The 20,664-nt window shown below is 41.6% G+C and overlaps 2 protein-coding genes across 3 annotated transcripts; one reads left to right on the forward strand and one right to left on the reverse strand.

The window, feature by feature from the left end:
- Window positions 1-16: 16 nt before the first annotated feature.
- On the forward strand, window positions 17-12,219 carry LOC308660063 (fascin-like; the record flags this gene model as incomplete). Of its 2 annotated transcripts, XM_081314281.1 has the most annotated exons (8): window positions 17-322; window positions 1,025-1,274; window positions 4,238-4,294; window positions 5,911-6,192; window positions 7,855-7,973; window positions 10,142-10,295; window positions 11,078-11,251; window positions 11,980-12,219. In XM_081314281.1, 8 exons carry the CDS (start codon window positions 17-19, stop codon window positions 12,177-12,179), a joined length of 1,542 nt encoding a protein of 513 aa, XP_081170407.1. In that variant the 3' UTR covers window positions 12,180-12,219. The 2 variants fall into 2 exon arrangements, with proteins under 2 accessions (XP_081170407.1, XP_081170408.1); XM_081314282.1 differs by lacking the exon at window positions 4,238-4,294.
- Window positions 12,220-13,067: 848 nt separating this feature from the next.
- On the reverse strand, window positions 13,068-18,562 carry TMEM216 (transmembrane protein 216). The gene is made up of 5 exons (XM_081326725.1): window positions 18,533-18,562; window positions 16,367-16,468; window positions 15,056-15,148; window positions 14,002-14,203; window positions 13,068-13,663 (listed from the first exon to the last, which is right to left on the reverse strand). Exons 1-5 carry the CDS (start codon window positions 18,543-18,545, stop codon window positions 13,648-13,650), a joined length of 426 nt encoding a protein of 141 aa, XP_081182851.1. The 5' UTR covers window positions 18,546-18,562; the 3' UTR covers window positions 13,068-13,647.
- Window positions 18,563-20,664: the final 2,102 nt, after the last annotated feature.

Raw genomic sequence — 20,664 nt, forward strand, 5'->3', positions numbered from 1 at the left:
TTTATCCTTTTCCACCATGACATACTCCCTGGCGTTCGGACTTATCAATGCTGCAAACAGATACCTGACTGCCGAACCTTTCCGTTTCCAGGTGGCAGCTACAGGCAAGCAACTGAAGCCTCGTCAGGTGTGGGTACTGCAATTTGTGACCCCACATGGAGCTGGAGCAGCTGGCCCAGGAGAGGGGGCTGTCCAAAAGGTTCACCTTATCAGTGCCCTGAAACGCTACTTAGCAGCTGACCCAAACGGCAAAGTCACCTGTGACCAGGATAAGCCAGGGCCTCAGACGTTCTTCCTGCTGCATCAGTATCCAGATGGCAAGGTGCAGTCATTCAGGCCAAACACGCCTATTGATTATATATCCCCAGCCACAGAATTAGAGCCTAGTTACTCCCAGTACTATTTAGAGTTGATTTGGTGGGACTGGGTTGAGGTAAAAGGGTGGGAAGGGAACGATGGGGAGAAAGAAAAAGGAAATGGGAGTTGTTTGCTGTTTGCTGTTCTCCCATATGTGGTGAGCTGCTTGCAGTTACAATGCATTGGTCTCTATAAATGGCAGAAGTTAAAAGTATGCAGTGCTTGGGAACTAGTTGATTCTTAGTTTGTACTTAGACCTAAATAAATCAAGTTGGTCGTTTTCAATGTCCTACTGTTGGGCAGAGACTGAGTATACTTACCTCCAGCCATAACCGAAATCCTTAATAAAACAGCTAGTGGACCAAATACAGAGTTTGTTCTTACTACTTAAAATATGCTGTTCAGCTATAAGGTGTTGGCAGAAAAAGAATCTGGATCTTTACAGCAGAAGGGTCTGGACCAGGATGTGCCACAGGATGTACAGTTGCTGAAGTGCAAGTTTCAAATAAACACACTTTCCCTAACCCACGGTATACAATGCTGCAGATGACATTTAGTAATAACTGGAGAGCCATTCTAGCTTTTCATTCTCAGTGTGAGTGTGTCCTTCGCCACCTCCACCCCCTTGTCTGACGAGGTTGACTTGGTAACATTTCTTTCCTGGCAGGTGTGTCTGCAGAATGAGCAGTCCAAGCGTTACCTGGGCGGGGCAGAGGACAATGTTACATGCTTTGCCCAGGCTTCCAGTGAAACAGAAAAGTGGACTCTGCACCTGGCAATACACCCCAATGTTGCAATCTATAACCCCAACAGGAAGCGTTATGTGCGTTGTGATGAGAAGGCTGAGGTATTGCGCTGTGATCGTGATATGCCTTGGGGGGCTGAATCAGTCATCACTATCTACTATGATTTCAAAGGTGGGAAAAAGTGATTTTAGATGTAATTATTATGCATAAGGAATTTTGGAAGTCCAGAGTCTTGTTTGTATCTCTTCTTTAAGGTGACTCAACTTCTAGTGGGATACATACATAGGACTGGTTTATGGATAACTTTGCTTAATTTCCAAAATAGGCAGCTGTCCTAAAACTAACATTTGAAACTGTCTCAAGAAGCAGGAGGCAACTTTGAATTCCGAGATAAAACACACTGAATACTTCTGAATAGGCTTTAGTCTAAAATAAAATAAATCTTACAATTTCAAACATAAAGGCGACATACATAAAGCTAAAATAAACCATGATTAGGATAGAATCCTAAATACATTTGCTGCAACGGTATCTCACTGAGATGAAGAGCTGCCTGACTAAACAAGAATAAGATTATACAGTACATATAATTTGAAAAAGTGAGCTGAATTGGGGCCAATGCATGACTACCTTTTCAACAGTTTCCAAAAAAACCTGATTAAAATAAACACCAAGGGGGCAGTACATCACGTTTTGTGTTAAATAAATACAGTACATATTTTCAACATTTTTGTATTAGGCTACATTGTGTCTAACAGATTGCAGAAAAATAATGGTTTCGTCATCTTTTAAGAAGTATAGATTTCTTCCATAGCAACATTCTTCTGTGATGTGACTGTTGATGACATGCATTCCAACATTACTGCCATATCTACAATATGGCCAATATAATTTTGAAAACTTTTCAGAATTAAGTTTACTTTTAAAACTTATGTAAATCTTAGAAGCAATAATCAGCGTATTGAAAATGTAGGGTCATTCCTTCACCTTGCTCTTTTCCCTTAAGTTGCCTCATATTTTCCTCCTGGTGCCTCAAGATTTTGTCCCTTTTATCATGTAGCCCTTTAATTTCTCTACAATTTTTGAAAAGCAGGAGCAGAATATCACCTTGAGACTAATAAAAATAAGTCAAGGTCTAATGACCTTGAATGAAAAAAAATCTCCATAGACAGACAGATTGCGTCATTAGGATACTATAGAAAGAACTATGGAGAGTAATCTGCTTGATTACTTCAGAAGGGGGAAAGGAGGATCCAAGAAACTACAGACCAGTCACTCTGGCATTGATTATTGGGTTACTTTAGAAATTTGTAAATTTTATTTGTTTTGTAGAATTTGTAGATCAATTTGTAAACATTTTGAGAATAATGCAATGATGATTGCATATCAGGAGGGATTTGTGGCCAGACTAATCTTATTTCCATTTTTATACGGTATCTTCATTAGTAGATTGTGGGTATACCATGATTAGAACATACGTTGACTTCAGCAAAGCACGTGATGGAAAAAATCCTATATGCTGATTAACAAACTGTTTTCAGTATGTGTGTAGTTGACTCAAAAACTACATTTATATACATCGACGAAATGTTTACTATACAGTCTACACTGTTTATGGATAGTTGAACAAATATTTATTTATTTGATTGATTTGATTTAGAGGTGGCCCAACTCTTGAAACTTTTGGGTGGCTTACATGTCACAAGTAGGAAACAACAGAATGCAATAAAAAAGACAGATTCATTGGGAATAGGTAACTTAACACATCAAAAGAAAACTACAGAGGACCAAAAGTCACCCTAACTGCAGGCCTGGGAGCAAAGCCAAGTTCCACAAGCAAGGCCAGTGGAACAGCTGCAGCGTGGGAGCCTTGTGAATCTCCAGGGGATGCAATTTCATCTATTGTGGGCAGGTGCCACAATAATAAAGACACACTTTCTAGGTTCCAATAGATAGTGTTGTTTAAGTGAACCGACTCAGAATGTGCCCACTCTGCCCAGTCTTATTAGGTGGGCAGGAACTATTGGAGATAGATGGTCCCTCAAATAACCACCTTATCAGCTTATGCAAGTGGTACAAACTTAGGTGAGATAACCAATAGCCTAAAACAAGAAAATTTAAAAATAATATTGATAGGCTAGGGAGGGGCTAAATCTGCATGAATTTGAATAGAAACAAATTACAATTTCTTCTCTTAAGAAAAAAAGAAATCAAATGAATAGATATAGAGTAGGTAATATCTGCTATGATAATCTGCCACATGAGATAGGATTTTGTAATGATCAGCTGATAGGCTGTCCAAAAGACAAAATAATTTAGGATGTATCAGGAGAAATGTTATTTGCAAATCATAGAAAGTAATAGTTCCACTGGATTCTGCACATCAAACTTCATTTGAAGTACTATGTCCTGTTGTAGGCCCATAGTTTAAGAATTATTCAAATGAACAGGCTTATAGAACATAACAGCATTAGCGGCAGCAGATGGCCCATCCATCAGTCCGACCTTAAGAGTGGCCAACCATCTGCACAGGGAAGCCTGCTAATCTCCCATCAGCTGGCTTTCTGAGGCAGCCACACCACCTCAAGGCTAACTGATTCCCATGACTTCCATGAACTGGTCCAATCCTTTTTTTAAATAAAAAAACAGCCAAGCTGGTAGCCAGCACCATGTCTCATGGCAACAAATTCCTGTTGCATAAAAAAATGTTTTTTTAATTGATCCTGATTCTTCCCAGGTTCAATTTCATTGGATGACTTCTGGTCTGGTATATTCTGAAAGATAAAATAGCTTCTCCTTGCCCACTTTATCCACACTGTGCATCATTCTGTGCAGCTCTATTATGTTCCCTCTCATTCACCTCCTTTGTAGACTAGAAACCAGAGTTGGAATCTGGGTATTTTTGTCTTGCAGAAAAGAAAAGAGGGGAAATTATATTATTTTTCAAGCATATGAAGGGGGCATCATAATGAAGAAGGAAAAGGGATAGAATGATGATCATGCTTGAGTACCATTATTTTATCTGCCAATATCTTCCCCAAAAGCTATTAAGATAGCCAGACAAACTCCTAAAATAATCCTCTGTTTTAATATGTGAAAACGTTAAGCTTGAGTCATTTGCATCTCCTCAATAGGTCTGGATTCCAGGGCACACAATGCTGACAGAAGGCAATTGTCCCCATGTATACCAGGTGAATTCAAATTCTGCTTACCCAGGAAGTCACTGTGGATAGTGCAAAGTTTGATTTCCTTAACAGCATTTGTTAGGTAACTTGGGTAATTCCAATTAGACAGTAGTACAAGCACTGCACTGACACCAAAAAGAGGGATATGTTTACCAGGGAGGCTTCCATGCCCAAATTCAATCATTTTTGTAATACCGTATATTGAAAAAATATCTATTCCTCTCTTCACTTCAAATTCTTCTTTCTGTCAAAGGCATTCCATACGGTCTTACTTTATAGTACACATAGGGACAAGCTAACCATGAACACAGATGTGAAAATTAAATTCCAGTTCCTTATGCATCTGATTTTACTGGAATTAGGGGCCACAGTCTTTAGTTATACTAAGAATCTATACATTAAAAATCCTCAATATAGTATTGGAAAGAAAATAAGACTGATAAGAAAACAGATGTGATTTTAACAGCTAAACTGGGGGAAAAGCTAAAACCAATTAACTTAACCAATGCATTAAAACAACAACATTTCTTCCAAAAATATTCTTTCTCAAAGCAAACATGTTTTTAAAAAGGTATATTGTCCACAAAATAAAAACAAAACCAAGGAGGCAATATCTTTCTTAGACTAACTGAAGAATGTACATTCTAGTTGCAAGCTATGATATTTCCAAGCATTCTTCATCAGGCAAGATATTTAGGACCCAGGAAAAATGGGAGGGGTGTGCAAAGATGTTATTTATGTCATGTCTATACAAGTTTCCATTCTTAGATTGACTGGCCCCAAGTCTCCAGGCATGCAGATTATTTAAGAGGCTATTTTGGGTATACCAAAGCTCTCCCAAATGTTAGGAAGAGAAAAGCAAAGGCACGCTAAATATTTCAAGGTTGAAATGTTCCAACCCCGAAATGTGTCATTATAAGCTAGATGTATTCTGATCTCTGTTTTGCATTCGATTCAGGACCATCCATTTCTAAGTTGGAAACCAAGGTGGAAAAATTTCAGAGCCCTCTAGATACGATCAGAATAATGTTGGGACGAGATACTGTATTTTGGAGTCAGATTTTTCTGAACCATCTCTAGAAACATATCTATACAAATAGGTGAATATAAGTTTGAACCGCTAAATTGAAAACACTTTCCAACCTTTATGAGATGCACATATTCTTTGGTAGAAGGAAAACAGAAACTAGATGAATAGGTTTTATATTTTAAAAAGTTCTAGGCAATTTCAGCTATTGAACTAGGAAACAAACCAATCCAAGAGAGAACAATTTAGTACTGCACAGAACACAATCCCAGTATAAGTAGTTTAAAAATCACCCTCTCGTCCTGAATAGAAGTTCACTCAGAACAGTTCAATTAGGACTTTAGATCTGATTTTAAGAAGAAAAAAAAAGAATGTATGCAGTAATTATAGCTATGGGAAACTGGGCTAATTCAAAGGTGGTGAGAACAAAGATGTTGGAAATGGGGATTGTTGGATGAAAGCCTCTGCTGTAATTCTAGAATGAAATGAATAGTTGCAACTTTGCTTTGCAGACATTCATTTTGAGATTATTTTCCAGGATTGAAAACCAAGCCCTGTCAACCTCTTTTGTTCTCTTCTCCTGCTCTGTCTCCAGTGAAGAAGTATGGATTGAGAAATGGGGCAGGTAAACTCTTAGCTTCCAATGGTTCACTGGTATCTGACGTTACTGCCCAAACCATGTACTCCTTGGAAGTCCATGGTGGCTTGGTTGCCTTCCGGGACGATGAGGGAAAGTATTTGACTGGGCGAGAAGGTAGTATGAAAACCCTAAAGATGGACAGACCTGGACGGGATGAACTCTTCAGTGTGGAAGCAAGCCCTGCCCAAGTTTCATTGCGCTCCTCTTCTACCAACAAGTTTGTCTCTTGCAAGCCTGGTGAGTTTATTTTATTTATTTATTTATTTATTTGATTTATATACCGCCCTTCTCCTGAAGGACTCAGGGCGGTGTACAGGGCACTAATAATAAGAATACAGGATACAAGATTTAAAGTTAGATGATTGTGCCCAATGTTGTAGGTTAGTTAAAGTAATGTTAAAACCCAAACCCATCAGGCCAGGCCGGCTTGTTCGAATAGATAAGTTTTTAGATCACGCCGGAAGGAGCGAAGGTCGGGGGCCATCCGGAGTTCAGCTGGTAAGAGGTTCCAAAGGATTGGTGCACCCACCGAGAATGCTCTCCCCCTGGGGGTCACCAGCCGACATTCTCTGACCGGTGGTACCCTGAGGAGGCCCTCTCTGTGGGAACGTACAGGACGGAGGGAAGTTGACGCCGGTAGTAGGTGCTCCCGTAGGTAATCCGGACCCATGCCATGTAGGGCTTTGTATGTCATATCTGTCTAGATAGGAATAACAATCGTGACAATTGAGCCTCTAATAATAACCTTTAATGGTAACTTGTTATTTTGCCGAGTCTGGTGAGTGGAATGACTTTCATTAGCCTCTTGCCCTGGAAAGAACTATAGCCCCAAATCTGCCAAAATGGAGAGATCTTACAAAAACAATTTTTTGGGGAGGGGAGACCCAAAATAAGAGAGCAAAGATTGGTTGAGTGTGGATTGTTATTAATGTCACCAGGCAGCTTTAAGAGCAAGGGAAAAGATGAAAAATAGAAAGGACATCTCACGGTTGGTTTAACAGAATTCCCTGTACATTGCAAAGACCTGGATTAAATCAGTGTTTTTCAAATGTTGTGTCTTTAATATGTGTGGACTTCAGCTCCCAGAATTCCCCAACCAGCGTGGTTCTGGGAGCTGACGTTCACACATCTTAAAGTTGCCAAGTTAGAAAAACACTGGATTGGACGATATTTGTGGCCCCTTATAACTCTACAATTCTAAGGTTCTGTAAAAAAAATCAAATGAAAGATTTTATACATAATCCAAGCATCTGGCTGGATGTCATAATAGCAATATTGGGTTGGATTCAGATATACTGTAATCCACTGAAATAAAAGGGACTTAAGGCAGATTTGATTTAACCCTAAAGAGCACTATAGATTAGTTTGAGAAAGCAGCAGGCAGAAATCTTCCCCCATCATGCTGTCTGCTGCCCATGGAGACATGTATTGTGATTGAACTATTCTGATTCCATGCTGAGAAATGTATGTAAAGGATAAAGGAAAATGTCTTGACTAACCCAAGGATACATCTAAAATTTTGCTTACCTGAAGCAACATAGGTCCTATGAGAATGTCATGAAAAACAGATTGTTAGGATTTTCATAAGAAGGACAGGATTGTGGAAATATTACAAATTCTTTTCCTGGTCTCTGGTTACTATCCTTTTGCAATACAGTTGAGCACGGCTTTAGCTTGACTTTAGACAACAAGGGACAATAGTTTTAATTTATTGGGCTGAAAGCAGGGCTTTTTTTGTCACAGAACACTCAGAACGGAGTTCCGGCACCTTTTTTGGATGGAACCTTGTAGGGTAGGCAAGGCGGGTTGCATGACGTGTGAGTTCTGGCACCTTTTTCCTTTACAAAAAAAGCACTGGCTGAAACCATAATGAGTCTTAACTGGTTTACTGTTCTGCAGGTGCCGATCTCTATGCCACTGCAATGGCAGTAAGTAACACAGAGATCTTCCAACTGTTGTATGATGATGCTGCAAAGAAGGTCTGCTTTCGTGGCCATTGTGGCACATACATGTCCTTGGTGAGTCCCTCTGCATAATGCACGAATGGGGATAGACTGGGAAAGATCAGCTACTTCAATCTGTTACTAATCTGTGTCATGACATTTGCCCTCACGGAAGGAAAGGTAGGCATTATCAGTAGTTCTCCTTTCCTTGCTTGCTTTACCAATTGTTCTCGACTTGCAACCGTTCGTTCAGAAACAGTTCAGAGTTACAACCGTGCTGGAAAAAAAGGGACTTATGACCGGTCCCTGAAGTTATGGCCAGTGCAGTCACATGAGCAAAGTTTGGGCATTTGGGAAGAAGGTCTGGTGTGGCATGACTCCCCAGCAGTGAGATGAAGTCAACAGGAGTGCAAGGCATCAGGGTCTCAGAGTGCAGGGCAGTGAAGGTGGTTGGGCTAGGGAAGCTGGGGTTTCCCAGGTGTTTAGCACTTCCCAGGGTGGGGTGGCTTTGCACTGTGCTGCAGAGGTAGCTGGGGCAGCCATGGCTTCCAGGGGTGATTGCAGCTTCATGTTGGGCTGCAACTCAGGAGCCCACAGCACACCAAGAAGCCTTTCAGCTGCAATGTATTCTTTCCCTGCCCGGCTGCACTTATGCCGTACTGCAGCGCTCCCTCAACTCTTGGATGGCCTGCATTGGGCCTCCCAGGTCCTCTCCCACCTGCTTGCAGCCCTCAGCTGCTCCTTACTGGGATGCCTTCTGTTTCCTCCACATCTGGAGGAACAATGGCAAGTGGAGCCAAACGGCCAGGATTGCTTTTGCTAAGTGACACGGTCACCTGAGGTTGTGCTCTACCGCCCCATCACTTAGCAACAGATATATTGTGATCAAATTGTGATCATAATCCAAGGACTACCTACACCTCACACAATTGTTCATCAGATTATACTATTCGAATTATCCATATGAATGCTCAGTTATAACTTCAGCTAAGTAACACAATTGTGTGTCCCAGAAACTATTTAAATGTCAGTAGGAAATAGAACTATTTTTGTCTGTGTTTCATGAAAAACAATCACAAAACTGCTACTGTATCAAAACCAAAAACTGAAAACATCCTAGATCTCCACCACCTCAAGAAATTCTGAAATAAGGGATGTATCTTGAATATATGTGGCACACCGTAATACTGTAGACATAAGTGTCCTTTGATTGTTCTCTAATCCCAATAATCTAGGTAATTCCCCAAAAGATCTACTGATTTTGCTGCCACACCCAACCACTTTTCTAATTTGGAAATTCTTTTTTTTTTCCCCTCTCTAATTTCTGGTGGAATGTAAATAAGATATTTTAATGTTTGAACAAAGAATCAAATTAATTTTTATTGCATAATTTTAAAAGAGTGGTAAACAAATTCCATTAAGATTGCATTTTTGATTGACTTCTTTACAGTACGTTCTGACAGCAATGTGGCTGCTAGTAACTTATATTGCGGGCTACTAATCTTTGTCTTTCCTGGCAATAAATACTTATTCCAAAATCTGTCACTCTGACAGATTGAGGTTTTCCTAGGACCAGGACTTTGAGTTTTTCTCTAAAATATCTTTCCATCCAGAACTGAAACTACACTAGGAAGTAGTGCCTTATGTTACCATTCTTTGAGTGACAGTTCTAATATATATTGTAGTTAGTAATCACAGAGTGCATAGGAGTGTTGTGTCTACACAGTAGCACAAAGGCGGAATCATGCAACACACTAACATAAACCACAATTTCTGGGTTCATGTAACATGTTAAAACAAACCTGTCAAACCACATTATGGATTATCACAAGGTACAAACCCAATAATCATGTGTATTCATGCAACACTCAAAGCCAAGCTGTACAAGATCATGTTCTGATAGCAGTGAGGTCACGGAAGCAAGACTAAGGTCATCCTCAAATAGACTAAACTTTTAGATTTGGACAACCCAGTAAGTAAGCCAAATGCACTGCAAGTTAATATAATACAAACACAGCCATTACCTTCAATCATCTTACAAGAAGTTGCTGAATTTGGGGCGGGGTCATGGCCTACATAGAGACAGGCTAACAGATAAAACCAGCATTTTTAATGCAGAGCCATATACAGTAGCAAGGATTGAAACTCAGGTTTCAATCTCAGGGTTAGGAATGTTTTTTTCAAGATCGGGCAAGGCAGAATAACAGTCTTTTCCAGAGTAAATATACTCTTTTCTCCTACAGGGACCCAATGACTGTATCATTAGCAGCACCAAACAGGACAATAATGTTTGGTTTGAACTCCAGTATCGGGATCAGAAGGTGTTGCTTCACATGGGAGACAAGTATGTGTCTATGCGGCCCAACGGACAGCTCCTGGCAGTCCCCAAAGTTGCAGGTATACGTTGGTCAATAGCTTTCATTGCAATTACATCGCTTCACCGTGGGCAGTATTAAAATATAGGCAAATCATGGGAAAGAAATCACAGATGGCTCACTAAAAATTAATATTAGGGCTGAGCTTATAAAATGAGAGCTCTTTTTAAGCTATGACTGCTATTGTTAATAAGAAGCAGCGACATTCCTTTCCCACTCTTAACTCCATTAAGTCAACCAAGTTCATAGATACAATCCCAGGTTGATCTTAGGTTTAAAAGTAGCACAGGACACCAAGCCGCACACTCTTTTCATGGTGTGGCCTATGTGAAACAGTAGGAGTTGCGTCTCTTTAAGAGGTTCCTTCTTTGTTCTTGGAGCAGGTTACAAGATGCCTGCTAGCCTTTGGGTATGACATTGCCCCCCTCTCCCCCACAGACTATGTTTGGCTACTTCTAGCAGAATCGCCTTTCAAGTTATTGTTTGATAATGAATTTAATAGAGCAAGTGCACTAGATATATAAAAATAATTATGATGATACATCTGGGAACAAGCACCTTTGAAATGTGAACACCCAATGATTAAAGGCTTTCTAGGCCAAGTGTCGCTATTGTGATTGGTGTTAGTAAGACCAGGGGAAGGAACTATCAAACCAAATAGTCCCAACAGCCAGCCTTCCTAGGATACTCATTCTGGATACTTCGGGAATTTTTATCTGGTGGGTAAAAGGCATTTTAGCAAACATCAGCAGGTGGTTGCAGACCAAGATAAACACTATCAAGAGGATTATATTGCACTTACAGGTAAAAGTGAAGATTTCCTGCTAGTCCTGGTGAACCGGCCTCTACTGATCCTGCACAGTGATGCTGGTTATGTTGGTCTGAGTTCTGACATGAGGCGGTTGGAAGGGAACTGTGCTGACTACGTGCTCAGCAGCCTGTCACTCAGTGAGGAAGGCTACTATAATTTCCAAATCAGTAAGTATATTGTAGTCTGATTAAGCTGATTTACAACAGAGACCCCCAGATTATATGCATTATGAGGAAAACCTGGCATACGGTACTACTATTTCACGTACATACACTCCTCTAGGCTGGCCATAACACATCCTGTTCTCATAACTGGAGAACCGAAGAAGCTTCTTGGATGAGAAGCGAAACATTTTCAAGAAAAAAACAAGAAAATCCAGGTGCCTTTTGAAAAGGCCCTTTGGGATAAGATGCTGAGAATACTACTTTCCTACTGTACCAGCAATGCTCTTAAACCCGGATTCCTGGGAGAAGAAGAGTTCTCCCTCACCGCTTCCTCTTTTTTCTTGCAAACCTTAAGATTTCCTATAGCTCATGTCATGGCAGTGTAAAACTAGCAAGCTACAGCCAACTTGCTGGTGAGAAGGAGAGACCAATTGTGCTTCCCAAACTGTTTAGTAATCTTGCATAAGATTACTAAAAGTGGCATGGTGTTCCTGTGAAAAGCAAGATCTTGGTAAGGATGGGTGTGTGTAGTTCCCAATCTACAAAGAGATAAGGCTCTCGGGGTCCAAAAGGTTGCCCTCTTTATCTTTAAACTTGGCACTTACAAGAAACATGGCTACAACCTATGATTCCTGTAATTATCAGAAAGCCTTTTAAAAATCAAGAAAATGGAGCCGCTTTGTTTGTCTCTCTTTCCTAATCTTAGTCCTTCCTTCCACTAACTCTGCCAGGTGGCAAATATTGGGCCTTGGATAAAGATGGGCAAATCCTGGTAACCAGTGACCGTCCTGGCAATTTCAGCCTCCAGTTTGTATCCTCCAGCTGTCTTGTAATCAAAGCTTCCAACAACAAATACCTTGTGGCTGATCAAGGAGGTCGAGTATGGACTGGGGCTACTGATGCATCAAATGCAACTCTGTTCCATTATTGAATGGTCCTGACCACAATTAAACTTCTGTTTTGTGTGCTCATTTAATGCCTCCTAATAGGGATATATCATCATAGGGGGAAAAAATCTATGTAGTTGCTGGGGGTTGAAAATGATGGTACATGATCGATCAGTCCATCAGAACACATTTGAAGATGCACTTTAACTGTAACAGTTAACATTATTACCAAACTATACTCAAAGTACCTTGGACAGCTATTTGTAACGGCAGAGATAGCCTCGAGTTATAACTTTCATTTAGTGACTGTTCAAAGTTACAACAGCACTGAAAAAAGCAATTTATGACAATTTTTCAGACTTAATGACTGTCATCAAAATTCAAATGCTTGGCAACTGACTCATATTTATGACGGTTGCAGTGTCCCAGGGTCATGTGATCACCTTTTGCCACCTTCTGACAAGCAGTCAATGGGGAAGCCGGATTCACTTAACAACCAGGTTACTAACTTAACAACTGCAGCGATTCACTTAACAACTGTGGCAAGAAAGGTTGTAAAATGGAGGGAAATTCACTTAACAACTGTCCCGCTTAGCAACAGATATTTTGGGCTCAATTGTGGTCGTAAGTCGAGGACTACATTTATTACTATAACCTTGTTCCCTCCCATCCCCAATGCAAAATAAGAGAAGTACGTTGTCAATAACTGCAACGAAAAAATTGCCCAGTCATGTGTGAAAGGTACGAAATTAAATTGTTGGGGCTGTTCCAGTCGAGGACCCCTTCATATAAACCTGGTTAAATCAAAATTTTCCTTGAACTTAAACACACGACTGAAAGTCTCAGCCGCTATAGCACATTTGTGTGTGTGTGTGTGCATGTTTCACTGGTTATATCACTTAGAACTATCACATAATTACAATAGTTGAAAAATAAGTATTTATGTCAAGGGTACTGTAGAAAAAAATCAAGTGTCAATCACAAATTGCCAACACACAACAATAACAATACTGATTTCTAGGGAATGGACATCCCTCTTAAAAGCAGGGCACAGGCTGTAACAAATAGAATTGACCAAGGCATCCTAACAAGAGTCATTATACACATGGTAAAGACTTGAGTCAGTGTCAGAATGTTTCCGTTTGAAGAATCTGAAGAATACAGCACTTGCAGGCAAAATCTATGCACTGGTTGAAGTTCACGGATTCACAGACTTGAGACCTGCAAAAATCAGTCTTCAACGCCTCCAAGTCCAAGTGGGTCAATTGTTATGCTCTAGGAGGGATACGAGGATGATGATGAGGACGTGCTTAGGCCACCCAGTCTAAGATTGGCAACTCTACTCTCAGGACAGCACCTCAGCATGCCTGAAGCAAAGACTGGAACTCTATCTTCTTTCATCTTTTCCAAGAAACCAGCTTGCCAACTGCAGTCTGGGCTAAGCACGGAAATGGTTTCATGCAATTTCCCTTAATCACAAAGTGTTTCACATAGTGCAATCCACAGAGATTCTCAATATGAATCCAAACTGAAAGGATAAATAAATAAAACAAGGAAATAACATAAGTTGGGCTGAGAGAGAAAGTGCCTGGCCCAAGGTCACCCAGATGACTTTCATAGCCTAGGCCAGGCATGTCAAATTCACGATGTCACATGACGTCACGCGAGGTATCTCGACTTTTCCCCCATTGCCAGCAATGGGGTGGGCACGGTTTCGGTGTGATGCATCCAGCCCACGGGCCGGCAGTTTGACATGCCTGGCCTAGGCAGAACTTGAATTCACATCCTCTTGCTTTCTAGCCCAGTACCTTAACCACTAGACCAAACTGGCTTTCCCAATAAATCCCGGATTTACAAGAAAATTACCTGGAAAAGGAGGCTAAAGTTAGAATGCCCAGTAACAGCTCAACTGCATAGAAGAAAAGCAAGATGGCATTCAAAATGGCCTCCAAACGCAAGGCATAGGTCTGCAGAAGTAGATAATAGGCTGCCATCACTGCTGCTGGAAAGGTTAGTGCCAGACTGACAGCAAGTGGCACTTTCCGCTGGCAGAGGTTACCTTTGGAGCCTGCCAGATATAACATATGGGACACAAAACACATGGACCATTCAGCAGAAGTTAGAAACCATCCAGTAAACCTTTCGAGATGTTCATATGAGAGCCCACCAGAGAAAAAATTGAGCAGCAGGACTGAAAGGCACTTCAATGCAGGTTAACATGAATTTAAATCTCTCCTCACAATTTTTTCTGCCCCTGGTTTTATCTGGGTCAGTGATGCCTCAGATATTGCAACCTATATTCATTTGAATAAAAACAGGACTCTCTTTCAGACTTCGTTCAACAGAGGAAAGTGGCACACAAGTGTTGAGGTTTTGCAAATATATAGCACTACGCTCTGTACATCCTACTCCTAATATATTCTCATGACATAAAAATGACCTATTAGAAATAATCCCTCCTAAAATGAAAGAATGGCATTCTGAGCTTTACAAATTCTCAGAATATGATTTCATATGGTCACAGATCAAGAGGAGCAGTCTGACCAAAGCTTACAATTCTATTCTCATATGTCAAGTTGTTCCATGGTTCCTAATTATTTCCAAACTATGAAATGTAATCTAAACCACACAAAGAAGTGATGTCCATTGCTGTCAACATCCATTGGAGTTGAATAGGAACATTAAGAAGGCCTGGGCACAATATACAGTAATAAAATGCTACTAGCATTTATATATCTGCCCAGGGTCATTTTTCAAAAACTCGTACATGTTGTTCTCAGGGAGTCAGGTTGGTGAACAATCTGAAGGTGTGGATGGGACAGCATACAGTAAGTTTAAATGCCATCAAAGAAGCTCATTTTTAAATGAGAAATGCATGTGCTATTCCTGTAAGTATCATTATGTATCCTTTGATGCTTACCAAAAAATATTCTTGTGACTTCAATTCCAAGATAGAGAAAAAGCATAACCAAGTCCAAAGCCAGATTAGCAGATGGATAAGGCAACAAGAGACCTGAGAAGATACACAAATGGCCATGTGAGCTGAAAGGAAAGCAAGGTACCCCTTTCCAACTATTATGGGTTTTCAAAAAAAAAGGGAAATGTTTGATGTTGATAAGGATCAAATGTAAAAGGAGAGGCAGTGGATCTCAGCTTGCATGCTACAGTCAGATAATCTCCTGCTTTGTAAGGCATGGCTTTGGAACAAGGCAATGGCAAGCCATGGCTGAAAATCCTGCCAACAAAATTGTGAGGACTAGTCTAGGCACTCACCAGGAATTAACATTGACTTGAAGGCATACCGGTATATCTTTTTTGCTGGAGATGGGAAAATTTCAAGATATATGGAAGCTGTAGACCAAGGCTGGAAAAAAAAACGGCTGAGGTTCTATCTACTCACCAACCTCAATAATAAATTATCGAAATCTCCAGGATACGGGAAGCCCAGGAATGATAGACGGAACCTTAAATTAGGGTAGGTAACACATTTAACTAGGAATTTTGCTAACACTTCTTTTTAAAAAAGCTAGGAGCATTACTTTTTGTGTTGTAAAATATATATATATCATGCTCTTGGAGTTTTTCTTAATAAGCTGCTATCTTCCAATAATCTGCTCTGTAATTTGATATCCTTCATTACTAAATGTTGGCACTCATGATATATCTGAATATTGGAAAAGAAGGCCTGAAATCGCTTGTCACGCAGATCTAAACTATACGTCCAGCAAAATATACAATAGCAAAATCATTTTAACTGTTGGATTTTTGAGCTTTAATCAGAAGATATGCTACACAGGTTCTGGGAGTTTGTGTGTGTGTGTGTGTGTGTGTGTGTGTGTGTGTGTGTGTGTGTGTGTGTGTATTAGGATTAGGGGGGGAAGCTTCCAGGTAAGGTACTTTCAGGAAGACATATGATGGCAGCAGAGAGCATTACCCCAAAGGAGGACATGGGAGCCAGGTGAGTAGCTCTGATGGCTTCTGGAAAGGGGTATCCGAAATCTATCTAATTTTTCACTGGTTTCAATAATTCTATTATAAGGAATGGTTCTGCAAAGACCCTGAGTTCTATACAATCACAGGTTAAATTAGAGAATTAATGAGGAAATAAAACGTCACACTTTTCTATGATTCACTTTTTTCAGGTAAGTAACAGATACTAAAAAAAAGAACAGTTTAAGCAAAGAGGAAACCTAAGTGTGTCCCCCACTAACTTCTTATACTTTAGACTCACCTTTATAGACAAATATGAAAATCTCCAGCAAGAAGTATGTGGCATAATACCAGCCATTGAGGAACAGTAGAATTTCCAGAGGTGTAGAGGAAAGTTGACGATCTGGGGGTCCAACCAAAATATTAATATATCTGTGTTTTCATCTTTTTTCAAAAAGAAATGGATTTAGGTTACTCAATGTTACATAGGAAAGAAGTTTCATATACTGCAAACCTAATGATAATAATCTCTATTCTGTCATAAACTTAAATTGATATTCCTAAAGATTATTTCATGAATGTTTGTATGTAGAGTGACACCAGTTGCTAGAGGAACTGTGATGTATATGCCGGTAGAAAAAGGCACAACATGTTTTGTCTTGCTCATCTACTTGTGCAAATGGTTGCTGTATTTCAGATCTGGAATTCCAAAGCAGTAGAACTAATTGTTACCAGCCCAATCCTTTCTATTCTTGCCTTATTGCCAGATAATAATAATAATAATAATAATAATAATAATAATAATAATAATAATAATAATAATAATAACAATAACAACAACAACAACAACAATAATAACAACAACAATAATAATAGTTGGAAGGGACCTTGGAGGTCATCTAGTCTAACCCCCTGCTCAGGCAGGAAACCCTATACCATTTCAGACAAGTGGCTGTCCAGTCTCTTCTTAAAAACTTCCAGTGTTGGAGCATTCACTGCTTCTGGAGGCAGGTTGTTCCACTGGTTAATTGTTCCAATTGTCAGGAAGTTTCTCTGTAGTTCTAGGTTGCTTCTCTCTCCTTGATTAGTTTCCATCCGTTGCTTCTTGTCCTGCCTTCAGGCGCTTTGGAGAATAGCTTGACTCCCTCTTCTTTGTGGCAAGTCCCCTAATCATCTTTGTTGCTCTTCTCTGTACTCTTTCTAGAGTCTCAACATCTTTTTTACATCGTGGTGACCAGTGCTTTTTTTGTAAAAGAAAAAGGTGCCGGAACTCACAAATGTCATACAACCCACCTTGCCTACCCTACAAGGTTCCATCCAAAAAAGGTGCCGGAACTCCATTCTGAGCGTTCTATGACAAAAAAAGCCCTGGTGGTGACCAAAACTGGATGTAGCATTCCAAGTGTGGCCTTACCAAGGCATTGTAAAGTGGTATTAATACTTCACATGATCTTGATTCTATCCCTCTGTTAATGCAGCCTAGCACTGTGTTGGCTTTTTTGGCAGCTGCAGCACACTGCTGGTTCCTATTTGTGATTGTCCACTAGGATTCCAAGATCCCTCTCACAGTTACTACTATTGAGCAAGGTACCACCTATACTATACCTGTACATTTGTCTTTTCTTGCCTAAACGTAGAAGCTTACTTTTTTCACCACTGAATTTCATTTTGTTAGATAGCGCCCAGGGTTCGAGTCTGTCCAGATCCTCCTGTATCTTAAGCCTATCTTCTGGAGTGTTGGCTATTCCTGCCAGCTTGGTGTCATCTGCAAATTTGCTGAGATGTTGAAGAGCACTGGGCCCAGAACAGAGCCCCGGGGCACCCCCACCACACACTTGCCTCCATGTAGATGCAGCTATTCTTGTTCTTCTTTGCAAATTTGACTCAGAGCAGATCCACGTTCAAACACTTCCGATATTATTTCAACGGGCACAGCGCTCACAGTTACAAACCGCAAGGCAGATTTGAAACCAATGTTCCACCGCGAATTGCAGGCTATCAGAATCCAGCCTTCCATCACCCGACGGGGGGACATCCGAAAGACCACGAAAAAGAAGGCTGTTTCCCTCGAAATATGGGATTAAAACGGGGCATCTCAAAGTGATGCTCCGACGGGAGAGGTGAGCTGCACCCCCGCCAGGTTTCGGGGATGCCGGATTGGCCGGCTCTTTTACGGCAGGCTCCCCTTCCTTTCCCTTCCCCTTCCCTTCCCTTCGCTGTGCAGCATCTCCTGCCACGACAGCCTCCGGAGTCCCGGGGCCAGAGCCCAGCAGGAGCCCCCGCCCCCACCCCCACCGACTGCATTGCTCCCTGCCCGAGGCCCGAGCCTTCCAACTTGGAAGCTGGAAGCGCCGAGAGACCGCATCCTCCCCCCCCCCCCCGCCCGCGCCCGCGCTTCGTTCGTCACGTGACCTCGCCGTTCCTTAACAGCACCGGCACCCTGTCAACCGCCGAGCCCTCCACTTACGCCGAGGTGCCATCTTCCGTCTCCATGGACACCGCGCTACGCAAAGAAAAGAGAAAAAAAAGGCCCACTTCCGATCGGAAGTCAAAGGGGCAGATTCCCAGCTCCCATAAAGAGAGAGAGAGAGAGAGAGAGAGAGAGAGAGAGAGAGAGAGAGACGCGCGGGTTTTGGCTCGCGCCGCAGCTCCGTCTGGAAGCTCACGCCGTCGGCTGTGTGAATGGCTAGGGCACGGGTAGGCAACCTCGGCTCTTTTATGACTCGTGGACTTCAACTCCCAGAATTCCTGAGCCAGCTATGCTGGCTCAGGAATTCTGGGAGTTGAAGTCCACGAGTCATAAAAGAGCCGAGGTTGCCTAACCCAGGGGTCTTCAAACTTGGCCCTTTTATGACTTGTGAACTTCAACTCCCAGAATTCCTCAGCCAGGCAAACTGGCAGAGGAATTCTGGGAGTTGAAGTCCACAAATCATAAAAGGGCCAAGTTTGAAGACCCCTGGCCTAACCCCTGGGCTAGGTGGCTGCGCTGAAGAGCCGGAGCTGCAAAGGAGTCCTACCCACTCTCGGGTAGGTCCTTTTAGGAGGCAATGCAAGAGGCCGAGTGCTGAAGTCGTAGCCCGGGGCTCGGCGGCAAGCCACGTTGCCCTTTTCCAAAGAACTTGAGGGGGACGAAAAGAGGAGCTTTCTCCGATAGGCGGCATATCTTTGAGCTGCAAATGCTTAAAGAATAGCGCCTGGGCTTGCAGCTTGCCTTTCATCAGCTGAGCTGCATCGCCTGGATTTTTCACCCTTTTCCTCTAAATGTAGGTACAGGTAGTCCTCGACTTGCAACAGTTTGTTTAGTGACCGTTCAAAGTTACAACGGTCCTGAAAAAAGGGGACTTATGACTGTTTTTCACACTTAGGACCATTGCAACATCCCGAAGGCTATTTATTTATTTTTTTATTTTAATTGCATTTATATCCCGCCCTTCTCCGAAGACTCAGGGCGGCTTACAAGCTTAGCAGTAGCCTTCATTCTATGTATATGCCTGCTTATTAGGGCTTTCACACACCCCCAAGCGGCATTATTACAAAGTCAGCTTAATTGCCCCCAACAATCTGGGTCCTCATTTTACCTACCTCGGAAGGATGGAAGGCTGAGTCAACCTTGAGCCTGGTGGGATGCGAACCTGCACTAATTACAGGCAGCTGGTGTTACTTAAGGAGGCATTAGCCCACTGCTCCACCAAGGCTCTATGTGATCAAAATTCAGGTGCTTGACAACTGACGGTTGCAGTGTTCCGGGGTTAAGATTCACTTAACAACTGCAGTGATTCACTTAACAACTGTGGCAAGAAAGGTCGTAAAATGGGGCAAAATTCACTTAACATCTGTCTCACTTAGCAATAGAAATTTGGGGCTCAATTGCGGACGTAAGTACAGTACTACCTGTACTGTACGGAAGTTGCAGCGAAGGGCTTTGATGAGCTGCTGCTTCCACCCATTTCTGTCTGCAGTTGGAGCTACCATGGGTTTGTGCAGCACATGGGACATCCATCCCTAGAGCAGTTTAATGTTACTACCCTCCAGTCTATGAGGCTACACAAAGGATAGCAGTATAAGTGTGCTCTGCATAGCTGCTTTCAGTTTATTGTAAGGCAATAAAGCAATTGCTGGTAGTAGGAAAAATCCTAAGGGCAGAAAGGAAAAGAGGGCTAGGACAGTAGATTCAGCCACCTGTCAAAGCCTGCTGTGGATGGGTGGGTCTTTCTGCTTATATTTTACAAAGATGGGCACTCCTGGATTGTGTGTTGTATTTGCACCATAGTGGTGGGGTATCAAAAGCTGCAACCTTCATTGTTCTACTCCAATGCATCAGAGGGACGGATGAGAGAGGAGGACAGAAGGAACCTCAGGCAATTAAAAATAAAGTTTTAGGAAGAAAAATTGAAGGTATTAGGAATATTTGACCTGAAGAAGACTGAGGAGAAAGAGAGTAGTACAGATAGAAGACAACTTACAACCACAATTGAGCCCAATTGTGGGCTCAATACTCTAATTCTAAAATATAAAGCTTCTTGGACTTTTTGTTTTAATATGTAAGAAGATTTGCTATCGCAATCTGAATTATGTCCAACTCAAAAACGTTGAACCAGT

The sequence above is a fragment of the Vipera berus genome, assembly GCF_964194415.1.
Source record: "Vipera berus genome assembly, chromosome: 1".
Lineage (NCBI taxonomy): Eukaryota > Metazoa > Chordata > Lepidosauria > Squamata > Viperidae > Vipera > Vipera berus.